This window comes from Macaca nemestrina, chromosome X, assembly GCF_043159975.1.
Source record: "Macaca nemestrina isolate mMacNem1 chromosome X, mMacNem.hap1, whole genome shotgun sequence".
Classification (NCBI taxonomy): domain Eukaryota; kingdom Metazoa; phylum Chordata; class Mammalia; order Primates; family Cercopithecidae; genus Macaca; species Macaca nemestrina.
In genome coordinates, this window is record NC_092145.1 from 32,041,608 (window position 1) to 32,056,216 (window position 14,609).

Genomic DNA, 14,609 nt, shown 5'->3' on the forward strand with positions numbered 1-14,609 from the left:
CGCCACCTCGCCCGGCTAGTTTTTTGTATTTTTTAGTAGAGACGGGGTTTCACCGGGTTAGCCAGGATGGTCTCGATCTCCTGACCTCGTGATCCGCCCGTCTCGGCCTCCCAAAGTGCTGGGATTACAGGCTTGAGCCACCGCGCCCGGCCCAGAAGTAGTTGACTTCTGTGGAAAAGATGAATGAGCACCAGAAAAATAGGGTAATCTCGATTTTCCTAAGGTGGAAATAGTTTTTTCTATTATTTGCTAGGTGTTGTGCTATCGTAGGGAAGATTTTGCGGTACCTGGGTCTTGAGACCTACCAGAGGAGTCATATTTTGTGCCTCACTAGTTACATCTTAGGGGTGCTTATCATCAGCTTCTTGATTCTTTCTCTGTTTTTTGGAGTTTATATATGACTACGAAAGAGGGAGAAGGTGTCCCAATCCTTATCTCCTTCCTCTGGTGCTTTGTGTAGGAATCCAATTAAAACTAGATTTACTATAATCACCCTTGTTCTTACCAGCAAGTAAGTAGCTTTCAGTTTATTTTTAAAATTTTTATTTATTTTTTTAAGAGATGGGGTCTCGCTATGCCCAGGCTGGTCTTGAACTCATGGGCTCAAGCGATCCTTCTGCCTTGGCCTCCCGAAGTACTGGGATTACAGGCATGAGCCACTGTGCCCGACTAAATAGCCTTTTGTTTAAATACCCTTTTCTTTGAAGTTAATCTAGTTCTGGCAGCTGATGTAGTTTCTTTGCTGTTTCTTCCAGTTGTCAATTTAACATCAAGATGGGTGGCCCCCTAGGGCTGTGGGACTCTTGCTTACCTGTGTGGCCGTGACTCATTTTTAGAAACCTTCCTGTGGTGGTTCCTTAGTTCCTTTCTGTTCGTTCTTTTGGCTTGGCTTGTCTTGTCTTTTCTTTCTATGGAGTCTCACTCTGTCGGCCAGGCTGGAGTGCAGTGGCACAATCCCAGTTCACTGCAACCTCTGCCTCCGGGGTTCAAGCAGTTCTCCTGCCTCAGTCTCCCGAGTAGCTGGGACTACAGGAGCCTGCCAACACACCCAGCTAATTTTTGTATTTTAAGTAGAGATGGAGTTTCACCATGTTGGCCAGTTTGGTCTCAAACTCATGACCTCAGGTGATCCGCCCGCCTTGGCCTCCCAAAGTGCTGGGATTGCAGGCTTGAGCCACTGTGCCCAGCCCCTTTCTGTTCTTTCTAGGGTAGGCACCACACTTTCCTGAGTGTTTTTTGATCTAGCTTGAGAAGCTTGTCAGTGCTGCTTTGCTATAAGTTTGTCTTTCCTTGTATCCTGTCATGTACTTACTTAAGATAGTATTCCCCACATAAAAATTCTGTGCTATGTTTTTTTTTTTTTACTTTATATCCTTTTTTGTTGACATCTGTTTCTTCTATTTCTTGTGAGTTTATACCTTTTCGTTCCTTCGTTATTTTGGGAACATTTCAAAGAGGGATTTTCTTGAAGGTGTGCTTTTATCTTACTAGAAAATGTACACTACTTACTTTTCTTGAACTTTGCTCTCAGGGAGAACAGGCTATGATCCTATTTCTGAAAAACAGCGTAACAAACACAGTTGTAAGCTCATGAAGTATATGGACAGTCTATGAGTATAAACAATTTGATTTATTGGGCTAAACCTATATTCTGACCCACCAAGTAGTACTCAAATGTCACCTTCTTAGTGAAGCCTTCCCTGCCCACCCCTGTCAAAACTCCCTATTATTCCCTGGTTATTTTTCTTTTTTGCACATATCACCATATAATATGCTCTGTACCTCCTCCCCCTCCCCCTCCCCCTGTGATGTAAGCTCTGTGAGGACTAGGGTTTTGTTTAGTACCTTATCCTTTCTTTTTTTTTTTTTAATTGAGACGGAGTCTTGCTCTGTTGCCCAGGCTGGAGTACAGTGGCATGATCTCAGCTCACTGCAAGCTCCGCCTCCCGGGTTCACGCCATTCTCCTGCCTCAGCCTCCCGAGTAGCTGGGACTACAGGCACCCACCACCACGCCTGGCTAATTTTTTGTAGTTTTTTAGTAAAGACGGGGTTTCACCGTGTTAGCCAGGATGACCTCGATCTCCTGATGTCGTGACTCGCCCGCCTCGGCCTCCCAAAGTACTGGGATTACAGGCGTGAGCCACCGCACCTGGCCAGTACCTTATCCTTAATACTTGGTATGTAGGTGATAAATAAATACTGGGTATAAAAGGAATGAATATTTCCTCTATTCTTGTATAATCTATACTGACTCTTAGCCTCTTTTTCCTGACATGGAGAATTTTAGAAAGTTCATCTCCCTGTCTCAGTGTTTATTTATCTCTGACTAGGTGATTTCCTCCTCCCTTTAATTGTCTGAGAAATAAACTTTTATTTTTTTGAGACAGAGTCTCGCTTCATTGCCCAGGCTGCAGTGCAGTGGTACGATCTTGGCTCTCTGCAACCTCTGCCTCCCAGGTTCAAACGATTCTCGTGCCTCAGTCTCCCGAGTAGCTGGAATTACAGGCGTGGGCCACCCATGCCCAGCTATTTTTTTTTGTGTGTGTGTGTTTAGTTGAGACGGCGTTTCACTAAGTTGGCTGGGCTGGTCTCGAACTCCTGGCTTCAAGTGATCCGCCTGACTCAGCCTCCTAAAGTGTTGGGATTACAGGCGTGAGCCCCCACACCCGGCCTGAATGAAACTTTTCATTGATGTGAAAATAGAGGTTGAAACTTCAGTTCCAATGAGTATTCTTTCAATGTTGTTAGCATTTATTGGAGTCCCTCTTAGTGCATACTTCATCCAGGCCTTGTCTTATCTGTCCAGAACAGCTCACTGACCAGCATCCTATTTTTCATGGCCTCTTTGGATGGGTTTCTCTGTGTTTATTCCCATTGTTTTCTGTTTAGGAACAGTCTAGACAGGTAGTTTCTGACACCTCCTTCACCAGCCAGTGTCAGAAACTGATACCTAGTTTGGGCAGTATACATTTTAGGTGCACATACTTTCAGGGTACTTGGTCTGACCAGGATAAATCCTTACTTATCATCCTTTAGTTAAAAGACAGTTATTTGGCTGGATGCAGTGGCTCAAGCCTGTGATCCCAGAACTTTGGGTGGCCGGGGTGGGCAGATCACCTGAGGTCTAGAATTTGAGACCAGTCTGGCCAACATGGTGAAACCCTGTCTCTACTAAAAACACAAAAATTAGTTGGGCATGGTGGCACGTGCCTGTAATCCCAGCTACTCTGAAGGCTCGGGCAGGAGAATCACTTGAACCCAGGAAGTGGAGGTTGCAGTGAGCTGAGATCACGCCACTGGACTCCAACCTGGGTGACAGAGTGAGACAGTGTCTCAAAAAAAAAAAAAAAAAAAAAAAAAAGGCAGTTATTTGCTCCTAAAAGATTCTGGCACATCAAAATTTTTATATTCTGCCAGATAACTTGGGGCTATTTAGTGCATGTGCAAGCAAGAAAGCAGAACCATTGTGCATCTGCATGGTGATTGTGATCTGACACTAAATTTGAACAACTTATTAAATAGTAATGAATAGTGAACAGTAGACTGTTGAGCTGCCAAGTCATAGACACCATACAAGTGACCATTGCTTGAAGATGGCAAAAAAAATCTTTTAGAAATAGAGGAAAGGATATCACAGGTGGACTCCTTTGTTTGCTGAACTAAACTGTAAGAACTCTTTTGGATGCCCTTCAAAAAAATCAGAGCATCATGCTGTACACTTTAAGTATATATAATAAAAACAAGTGGTTGCTAAGTGTTCTTTCCTTTCTTCTGAATCAGTGGTAAGCAAGTGTTTTCTATAAAGGGTGAGATAGTAAATATTTTTCGGCTTTGTGGACCGTATGGTTTCTGTTGTAACTACTTAATTCTGCCATTGTTGTGTAAAAACAGCTATAGATAGTACATAAATAAAGTGACTGTGTGCCAATAAAATTTTATTTACAAAAACAGACAGCTGAATGGATTTAACCCACAAGCCATAGTGCTGATTCTTGCTCTAAATCAAAAGTTCTGGCTAACAACTAATTACGGAGCTAGCTTATTTGAGCGTAGCTTTAGAGAGTGAAAATGGTTCTTCCTGGTTTTAGGTTTTAGTGGTCCAAGACCTTTCTGGCGTAGGCTCTAACCCCTTTACCTTCGCTCGCAGAACCAGAGCTTTCTTCATCAAACCTCAAGACCTTCATTTGTTGCCTGGTGTCAAAGGGTACAGATTTGGCTAGGGAAGGGTAGAGTGAGAGTCTTTGCCTTTTCAGTCTCTCAAGTGACCAGAGTAACATTAAAAACAAGATAAATCCTTAAGCCAAACGATTTTTAGTTTTGGATAGATTATGGGACATTTTACCCCTTTGACTACATGATTTTGAGTGTACTTAGTATTTTATCTTTGGTTCAATCTGAATATAGGGTCCATTCAGCTTAGACACATCTTATTATGCCACCTTTCTCCTATTTCTTTGAAAGGGAAGTTGGCTGCCTTCTTTACTTAAGTTTTTACATTATTGAAGTTTCTTGGCTATATGTTAGAAGTTTTCCCTTTGTAGTATGAAAAAGAAGACAGCAATTGGTGTTTCCAACTATAGGGGTTTTTTGTTGTTGTTATTTATTTTATTTTTATTTTGAGACAGGGTCTGGCTCTGTTGCCCAAGCTGGATTGCAGTGGTACAGTCTTGGCTCACTGCAACATCTGCCTTCTGAACTCAAGCCATCCTCCCACCTCAGCCTCCCAAATAGCTGGTACTACAGGCACACACAACCATGCCCACTAAGTTTTGTATTTTTTGTAGAGACGGGGTTTTGCCATGTTGGCCTGGCTGGTCTCAAACTCCTGAGCTCAAGCTATCCACCTGCCTTAGCCTCCCAAATTGCTGGGATTACAGGCATGAGCCACCGTGCCTGGCCTTCTTACTGTTTTTTAGATCATACTTTTATTTTGTTATTCATTGGTTCTTGCTTTGACATGTGCAGGTTTTTTTTTTTTGCAAATAGTGTTTCTTAGAAATAGTCTAGCATAGATTTTTATTAGCTTGCTTCTAAAGAAATTCTTTCTACATGATAGATCATTTCATTTTGTTAAAAACATGATTTTCTTTGTCTCCTAAGGTCCATTCTCTTATGAACATGATGATTGAGGCTATAATTCCGTTTTCTTGCCTGAAATTTATAGGCTGGACATCTCTCCTAGTTATGTCTGCAATACTCTCTTGGTCTTTTATTTTCCTGTTAAGATCTCAATTTGGCCTAATTTCTACAATGGTCATTGTCAGTTTGACCATATTTCTTGCCCCTAGTCGGTGTCGCTGTAACATACTGGCCATTTTTTCTATCTTTGGGGAAACTCCAGTTGCTTTTTAGTGCATTTCTTCAAAGATATATCATTCAAAAGGTGTGAACTCTCCTCAAGGGTAGCGTAACCATTTTACTAATCGCTCTAAAATTTGAGCTTTATTGAGGCTTCATTGACATATAGTAGAATGCTTGTATTTAAAGTGTACAATTTGACTTTTACATCTGTGAAAACACCACAAACGAGATAATGCACATTCCTTCCACTACCCCTGAAATTTTCTCTTGCCTGTGTGTTTATCCCCCCTCTCTCCTCTCTTTATTTTCCCGGAGAATCACAAGCACCTGGCACATGGTGGGTAGTTATTTAATACTTATTTAAATGAAGGAGGGAATCTATGGCCGTTGTAGATTTGCAGTTTCTTTATTTTTCAACTTATTCTCTTTAAATATGGTTTCTTGTTTGTTCCTCAAAAGGCATAAAGGCATATGTGTGTGTGTGTTTGTGTGTGTGTGTGTATGTATGTATATGTAAATATATATATGTATATATATAAGTTTGTGTGTATATTAATGTAGCTGGTGGTAAAGTTAGGGAGCTAGGTTTATGATCTCTCTAAAGATCACATGACTATCAGTGCTTGGGCTGGACAAAAGCCTTTCTAAGATGTTTGCATACAAGACTGCTTGTATTCTATTACAGCTGCCATTAGGGAAACATTTTGGATTTTCAAACTTACTGATTATTATTAGAGTCTCACTGTATATGAACTAGTTTAACTGTTACTTAAAACACTAAGACTTTAAAAATAATTTTCAGCTGGGCATGGTGGCTCATGCCTGCAATCCCAGCACTTTGGGGAGGGTAAGGCAGGAGGATCACTTGAGACTAGGAGTTTGAGACCAGCCTGGGCAACATAGTGAGACCCCATCTCTACAAAAAAGTTACCCAAGCGTGTTGGTGTGCATCTGTAGTCCTCGCAAATTGGGAAGCTGCGATGGGAAGATACTTGAGCCCAGGAGTGTGAGGTTGCAGTGAGCTATGAATGCACCACTACACTCCAGCATGGGCAACAGAGCGAGACCCTGTCTCTAAAAATAATAATACATAAAAATAAATGAAAATAGTTTTCTAAACCTTCAATTGGCTACCTTTTCTATCTGATGGATAAAATTAATTGGACTTACGGCACCTGAGATAGTAATAGAAAACTCATGAGCCAGATTTTCTGTAATGAAAGATGCAAAGGTGATACATGTTATAAATAAAAGTGCATAACTCTTGTTTCAGATTACTGCATTAAATTGCACCTAGAAAGAAAGTGGGTAGTTGACAGTAAAGGTCACTGATAGAATAGCCTTGATGGAGTAATGCTGTTAAATAAAATATAATGCTAGTGGTTCACATTTCAGCATACTGAAAATGTAAACTTAAAAGCAATGTGAATGAAGCACTTAAAAGATTTTAATCTAACTTGTTGCTATTCTGTTCTTTATGAGTTTTGTGTATGTAGCTTAATGGGTAATTACAAGCCAGCCAGTTTGTCAAAAATTATATTCAGTGTCTCTTTTGTCTTCTATGATAGAGTGTTAATTCATTTTTATTTAGTGATTTTTTTAATATTTAGTTAATGTAGGAGAAGTTACATGATTTGAGAATTTGCTAGATCTTACTTCCATAATACATCATCAGTGTTACAGCAGTGTGAAGGCATTTTTCACCTTTGTTCAGGCTTCATTGACATACAATAAAATGCACATATTTAAGGTGTGCACTTTGAGTTTTAACATACATATACATCTGTGACAACACCACAAACAAGATAGTGCAGATTTCTCCCATTCCCCCTCAATTTTCTTCTTCTTGGCTCACTGCAACCTCTGCCTTCTGGGCTCAAGTAATCCTTCCGCCTCAGCCTCCTGAGTAGCTGGGACTACAGGCATGTGCCACCATGCCTGGCTAATTTTTTGTAGTGACAGAGTTTTGCCATGTTGCTCAGGCTGGTCTCAAACACCTGGACTCAAGTGATCTACCCGCCTTGAACTTCCAAAATGCTGGGATTACAGGCGTGAGCTGCCGTGCCCGGCCTGATCTGTTTTTTGTTACTGTAGATTAATTTGCTTTTTCTAGAATTTGTCTATAAATGGACTCATACAGTGTGTACTGTTTTTGTCTGGCTTATTTCATTCAGCATAATTATTTTGTGATTCTTTGATACTGTTGCCTGTATCAATAGTTCTTCCCTTTTTATTGCTGAGTATGTCCACTGTACTTATCCTTACTCCACTTATCCTATACGGCAAGTTGTTTATCCATTTATATGTTGATGGACATTTGAGGAGTGTTGTATATTACAAATAAACCTGCTGTGAACATTTGCGTACAAATCTTTGTATTGACATAGACATTTATTTCTCTTGAGTAAATGCCTAGGCTGGGTCATATGGTAGGTGTAAGTTCAAATTTTAAAGAAACTTGCCAATTTTACAAAGTGGTTGTACCATTTTACATTGCTATCAGCAGCATTTAAGGATCTTAATTGCTATTTTGGAATCACTTTTATATTCATAGGCCGTACTTTTTGGAAGTACAGGGGTAGATAAAAATATTTAGAAGTTTTCTTCCTAGAACTTCAGGGAAACGTCTTTTTGGAGAGTTTATGAAAATATGGAACTTTTTTTGAGTAAGACATGCTCACTGCCTTAGTCCTTTTCCTTAGTATGATGAGAAGCAGAAGAAAATGTGTTCTTAAGTTTGGATCTCATAAAAAGAGGGAAAACTTGCATTTGGAGGATTTGGTTTTCTAAGTGATTGCTAAGGTAGTATGAAAAATGAAATGACATTAGTTTTATAGCATTTAATATGAATAAGTGTGGAGTTAATAGAAGTAACTGGAGATACCATCTTACAAAAGGGTTTGGACAGGAATAGGTTATATAAGAATTTTCTTGGAAAAATCCCCTAACTCATCCATAAGGTATAAGTGTTTAGATCTAACATACGTCCCTAAATTTATCACAGTTCTTTTCTCCTCCAGTATTAGAAGAAATCAGTGTTTATTTTTTGGCCCAGTGAAGTGGTTAGCTTGCATTTAGGGACTGTGTTTAATGAAATATACATATTTTAAAATACTAGAATCCCATTCAGCTTGATGAAAGGCATGTGGGAACTGACGTAAACCAGGAGCCTCCAACTCCCTTGGTATTCTTTGATCTATAAGTATCAATAGAATACCACTTTTCCCTTTAGAATGCTACTAAAAGCCATGGATATAAATCAGTGTTATATTTTATAGTTCTGTAGTATATGTAAGATAAAATAAAAAAATGATTTTAAAAATGATTGTCCACTTTTGTGAACCTGGACTTTTAACTGTTTATCAATATTCCAAATACTTCTGCCTAAAACATTAAAAAAAAACCCCTTTAGTTGCTTAATTTGTAAAATGCATTGTTTGATTTTCGTGTTTTTCCAAGAATTAATAATGTGGACCTGTTTCAGTAGCTCGAGTAATCAAGAACTGATGAGGCAAAGTGTGGCATAGAGGAATGTTTATTTGACTGGTATCACAGGTCCAGGACTATACCAACCCAGGTCTGTCGTTAACCTGTTCTGTGATTCTGGGAAAGTCACATTCTCATCTGCAAAAATGTGTAGCGGATTTATTTCCTTCTGGGAGAGGGGAAGCAAATTTGTAAAGGAAGTTGTTTTTAAAATCATTTTTATCTTGCTATATGAGTTATCCCTGAAAGTTAATGGCTTCACTAGAAATGATGTATAATCATTTTTAAATTTTTGTATGTCTCATCTGTTGCAGGATGCTTTAATCTGGATCCCAATAGAGTTTTGGATGTCATTTTAGAAGTGTTTGAATGCAGGCCAGAACACGACGACTTCTTTATATCTTTGTTAGAATCTTACATGAGTATGTGTGAACCGCAAACACTGTGTCATATTCTTGGGTTCAAATTCAAGTTTTACCAGGTAAAGAAAAACGTGTATGTATGTATATTTAGAGATTAATTTCTTAATCTTGTTTGTATAATTTAATTTGTTTTATTTGTAAATGATTGGTCTCATCTCAGACATTCTAGCAGAAGAGATAGATAAATGGATAGCTAACAATGCAATGGGATAAGTACTATATTGGTAGTATGAATGATGTTATGTGAAAGCCTAGAGGAAAGCATTATTAAGTTTTGCCTTGGGAGAGGTGGAGTCAGGGAAGACTTTGTAGATGTATCTTTTTTTAAACCTGGTCCTTGAAGGATGAGTAGGAGTTCATTAAGATTTTCTCTGCGTAAGTAACAAACAATGGGAGAATAAAGATGTGGCAGTGTGAATATATTTAAGAGATAGAAGGAATGGTTCATAGTCTAATGTGGCTGGGTTGTAAGATGGGAAAAGAAGGGACAGGAAATGAAATTGGGAAGGTATGTGTACTTTGGATGGTCACAGACTTTGAATACTGTGTTAAGAGTTAGAATCTTATTTTTATTTAATTATTTTTTATTTTGAGATGGGATCTCACCCAGACTAGTCTCAAACTCCTGGGCCGAAGTTATCCTCCCACCTCAGCCTCCCAGGTAGCTGGGACTTACAGGCATGTGCCACTGTGCTTAGATCAAGAATTTTATTTTATAAACAATGGCTATTGGAATTTTTTAGGGACATGAATAAATATTCAAGGCACATCTTGTATCATTTGCTTAAGCCACTAAAATAGCTGTCAAGCTAATCTGTGTCTCTGATTATTTCTACTTCAATCCATCTTTCATATTATTGTTACTGTTGATTTCTAAAAGAGACCTAACTGAGGCACTTCACTGGTCAAAAACCTTTACTTGTAGGATGAAATTCAAACTTCTAAGTGTGGCAGAAATAGCTCTTCACAATTTGGCATTGTTCTTTCTGGCCTTATCTTTATAGTTATTTTTTTTTCTTAAATCTAATATTCTAGTCATATTAAGTGACTAGCCATTTCTTGAACTTAGATATAGATATTGCTGTGAACCTTTATTCCTGTAGTTCTTTATAACTAAAAAACTATTCTTACCCAACCCTCTCACTTCTCCTTTCTTCATCTTGTGAACTCCTATTTATTCTTTAAGAGCAAATGCTGCTTGCTCTGTAAAGGCTTAGCTGACTCTTTACCCATGCAGAATTAGTCACTTCTTAATCTGTATTCTCGTAAAACTTGACACATAACTTCTAACACCCATCAGATTATCTTAGAATAAATTGTATCTATCTCCTTTGCCAGATTGTAAACCATATAGGGCAGGTTCTATGTTTTACTAATTCCTATGGATTAGTTTGTTGCCTAGCCTATAGTAAATGCTCACTAATTATAAATGAGTGATCTATGTTTTAGGAAGACAATTCTCTTGATAGCATGGAGGATTTTAATGTAATAAGGCCTCCATTTACCTTTTGGTATAACTCTGCTAATTTGTTTACTTGCCTGGGATAGTCAGCTAGTCAGAAAGCATTCATTGAATGTTTATGATTATGCTCTTTGCTAGGCACTGAGGTTACTCTGGTGTAGAGGAGTGTCTGTTTCTGTACTCTTGGAGTGTGAGGTCAGGTTAATAAGATAATTCCTTTTAGTATTCTTAAATGATATAGTACCTACTGCCTTTGCTAATCTTTTATTTTCTGTGATCTGGGATGCTGCAGCAGACAGAAGAGAAAGCAGACAAGAGTTTAAAAGCATATAGCTTTTCAATACCAAACAAGAGACATGGTAGGGTTTTTGGGCAGGAGCACAATACCTTTGTTCAAAAATGAGCAGTGGAGGCTGGGTACAGTGGCTTGTGCCTGTAATCCCAGCACTTTGGGAGGCTGAGGCAGGCAGATCACCTGAGGTCAGGAGTTTGAGACCAGCCTGGCCAACATGGCAAAAACCTGCCTCTGCTAAAAATATAAAAAAAAATTAGCTGGGCGTGGTGGCGGGTGCCTGTAATCCCAGCTACTCTGGAGGCTGAGGCAGGAGAATCTCTTGAACCTGGGAGGCGGAGCTTGCCATGAGCCGAGATCGTGCCACTGCACTCCAGCCTGGGCAATAAAAGCGAAACTCCGTCTCAGAATGTTCACTGTTGGTATTGGGAAAGAGATTCAAGCATTCTATCAGATTTTAAGAGCCACCATGATTGCTTTGGGCTTGAGTACATGAAGCCAACTGCTTTAGTGACAGGTTGGCTGAAATTTAACTTGTCCATGATTAATTAAAATATAAATTAGGGCTTTGGAGACTGTAGGTTTGAGAGCATATGACAGTGAATAATGATGACCTACTACATAACATCAAGTTAGTTGAATGTAAGTTTTAGAATTAAAATCTTTTTGTATAAAAACATTCCTTATAAATAATATAACTTTTTTGAGCTGAATTAAAATATACCCGGGGGGGTTGACAGTATTTGAATAATCCTTTTTTTTTTTGTAGACAATGACCATTTTTCTTATATAAGAAATGCTCAGCCAAGAAATACTTAATTTAGAAATAACTTGTTCTTGGAATGACTAACCCTCATATTGCTCTATGTAATACCATCCCTTTGTTTCTATTGTTAGAACTGTCTTATGGGCTGGGCGTGGTGGCTCACGCCTGTAATCCCAGCATTTTGGGAGGGCGAGGCAGGTGGATCACCTGAGGTCAGGAGTTTGAGACCAGCCTGAACAACTTGGAGAAAACCCGTGTCTACTAAAAATGCAAAATTAGCTGGGCGTGGTGGTGCATGCCTGTAATCCCAGCTACTTGCGAAGCTGAGGCAGGAGAATTGCTTGAACCCAGGAGGTGGAGGTAGTGGTGAGCCGAGATCGCGCCATTGCACTCCAGCCTGGACAACAAGAGCGAAACTCTGTCTTTTAAAAAAAAAAAAAGTCTTGTCATTGTGAGAATCTGCATTCTTAAGGGCCGTGGAGGGTAGGGGAAGAAATGTCAGATATTTTTGAAAAGTTGTGGCCTTGAAGGTAAAGTAAGGAAAGCTGTGAAAATCAGGAACTGCTTAGGTGATGTAACCTTGAGAGTTGGCTCCCAAGCATGTATGGCCAATCTGTGTATTGGTCCCTGGCGTAATTCCACCATCCATCCCCCTTTCCCATCACTACCGGAAAATGTTCACAATCCCTTTCTCCAACTCATATTTTGACCAGCTGGGTCTTATTTGGATTAATAGGCTTCTTTTTTTCCCCCTTAATGCTAGTATTACACTATGGTATCAACGACAGTGAGAGGTTGAGCATCCCAAATCCACAAAGCTCCAAAATGCAAAACTTTTTGAGCACTGAATGATGTTCAAAGGAGATGATTGGAGCATTTTGGATTTTGGGTTTTCAGATTTGGGATGCTTAACCAGTATGCAAATATTCCAAAAGTTGAAAAAAAAAAAAAATTCCCAAATCTAAAACACTTCTGGTCCCAGGCATTTTAGATGAGGGATACTCCACTTGTACAGTAGAGGACTTGGGGACAGCATGAGAGACAGCACAGGAAGGGAGTACAAGAAAGTGTGAAGGTACCAGAAGACAAACTTGTCTGGATTGTCGTTACAGGAAAGGAGGAGGAGGTGATAGGTCTCATCTGTATTGCCCTTTGATTTCTGGATTCAACACACAGTAATAGTAATGGTAGTACCATGGTTCAGCCCTATTATACATACCCAAATTCATTCATTTAAGAAATAGAGATTGAGCATCTATATTTGTGCAAGGTAGAATACTAGGTACTAAGGCTTCATCTGTAAACAGAAATTCTTACTTTTTTGATGTTTACATTCTGAGTAAATTATATGTTAGAAAATAATTAATGAGATGGGGAAAAATAGAGAGCAAGATAAGATCAGGAGTGGTAGGTTGCAATTTTAACTAGAATAGTGAGAATACTCATTGAAAAGATGAGATTTAAGCAAAGACATGAAGGATATGAGGATGTAAACTGTGTAGATGTCTGAGGAAGAGCCTCTAGGCTAAGGGAACAGTCACTGCAGTGGCCCTAAGGTGTCAGCATGCCTGACATGTTGAAGAAAAGTAAGGAGGTCAGTGTGGATGTATCAGAGTGATTGAGTAGAACAGTAGGAGATGAGGTCAGAGATGCAGGGGATGAGATCACAGAGTCAGTGCAAGGTTTTTGATTTTGATACTGTGTGAAGCCAGTGGAGGGTTTTGAGTAGGGTAGTGATGTGATCTAACTTAGCTTTACATTTTGTTTCTCTCTTATTTTATTGTGAACATTTTCAAATGTAGAAAAGAGTGAATAGTATAATGAATACTTATAACCCCATTATTTACAATTGAGTTTATTAACATGTTGCCATATTAAAAATTTTAATTTGTGTTACAAATATCATGAAAGCTTCTTCCTAAATACTATAGTTTACAGTTTTTAAAAGGAAGGGCATTTTCCTTTTTTTTCTTTTTTGAGATGGAGTTTTGCTCCTGTTGCCCAGGCTGGAGCGCAATGGTGCGATCTCAGCTCACTGCAACCTCCGTCTCCTGGGCTTAAGCGATTCTCCTGACCCAGCCTCCTGAGTAGCTGGGATTACAGGCGCCTGCCACCATGCCTGGCTAATTTTGTGTTTTTAGTAGAGATGGGGTTTCTCCACATTGGTCAGGCTGGTCTCGAACTCCTGACCTCAGGTGATCCTCCAGGATCAATTTCATAACATAACTAGATTACTGTCATATAATAAACCTAGACTGTATTCATATTTTCCAAATTGTCCCCAAAATGCATTTTACAACTGGTCTGTTCAAATAATGATCTAATCAAAGACCACATGTTGTATTTGATTGTCAAGATTCTCCTTCTCTTTTAATTTAGAATAGTTCCCCACCTTCTCCATTTTTTCATGGCGTCGACTTATTGATGAGACTATTCCTAGAAGACCCCATCTTTTGGATTTATCTAATTGCTTTTTCATCTTATTTGTTCTTTATTTCCTGTATTTGTTATATACTTGGAGTGAGGTCTAAAGACTTGATTATGTTCAGGTAAAATATTTAATGGCAAAAATACTTTATAGATTGTGATATTATGTAACATCTAATGTTTGACTGTCTTTAAATGGTTCAGTAAGTTTGTGACAGTCTGATCCCTCAGTTATACAATGGCACTCCCCCTACCCCCATCCCCACCGTCTTTCCCTTCAATAACAAATTATCTGCAGGTTGATACTTTGGCAACCTGGGAGTATCCAGTTTCTCATCAACTTTACGTTAAATGGTTTAGAATCCATGGATGACCTTTGCTTGAGCCAGCTTTCCCTTTAGGGTTTCCAAATTGATGATTTACTAATTTTATCATGCCCTATATATTTATTA

General features: G+C 39.0%; 1 protein-coding gene across 10 annotated transcripts in view; it reads left to right on the forward strand.

Moving 5' to 3' along the window:
* The window catches only part of LOC105468432 (THO complex subunit 2), a 133,489-nt gene that overhangs the window by 39,587 nt on the left and 79,293 nt on the right, over nt 1–14,609 (forward strand). For all 10 annotated transcript variants that reach the window (XR_979477.3, XM_011718576.3, XM_011718577.2 and 7 more), the window contains exon 8: nt 9,103–9,269. Coding sequence is in view for 9 of the 10 variants with exons in the window: in XM_011718576.3 (XP_011716878.2) it covers nt 9,103–9,269 (167 nt within the window). In the remaining variant the exon portion in view is untranslated. The remainder of the gene's footprint in view (nt 1–9,102; nt 9,270–14,609) is intronic.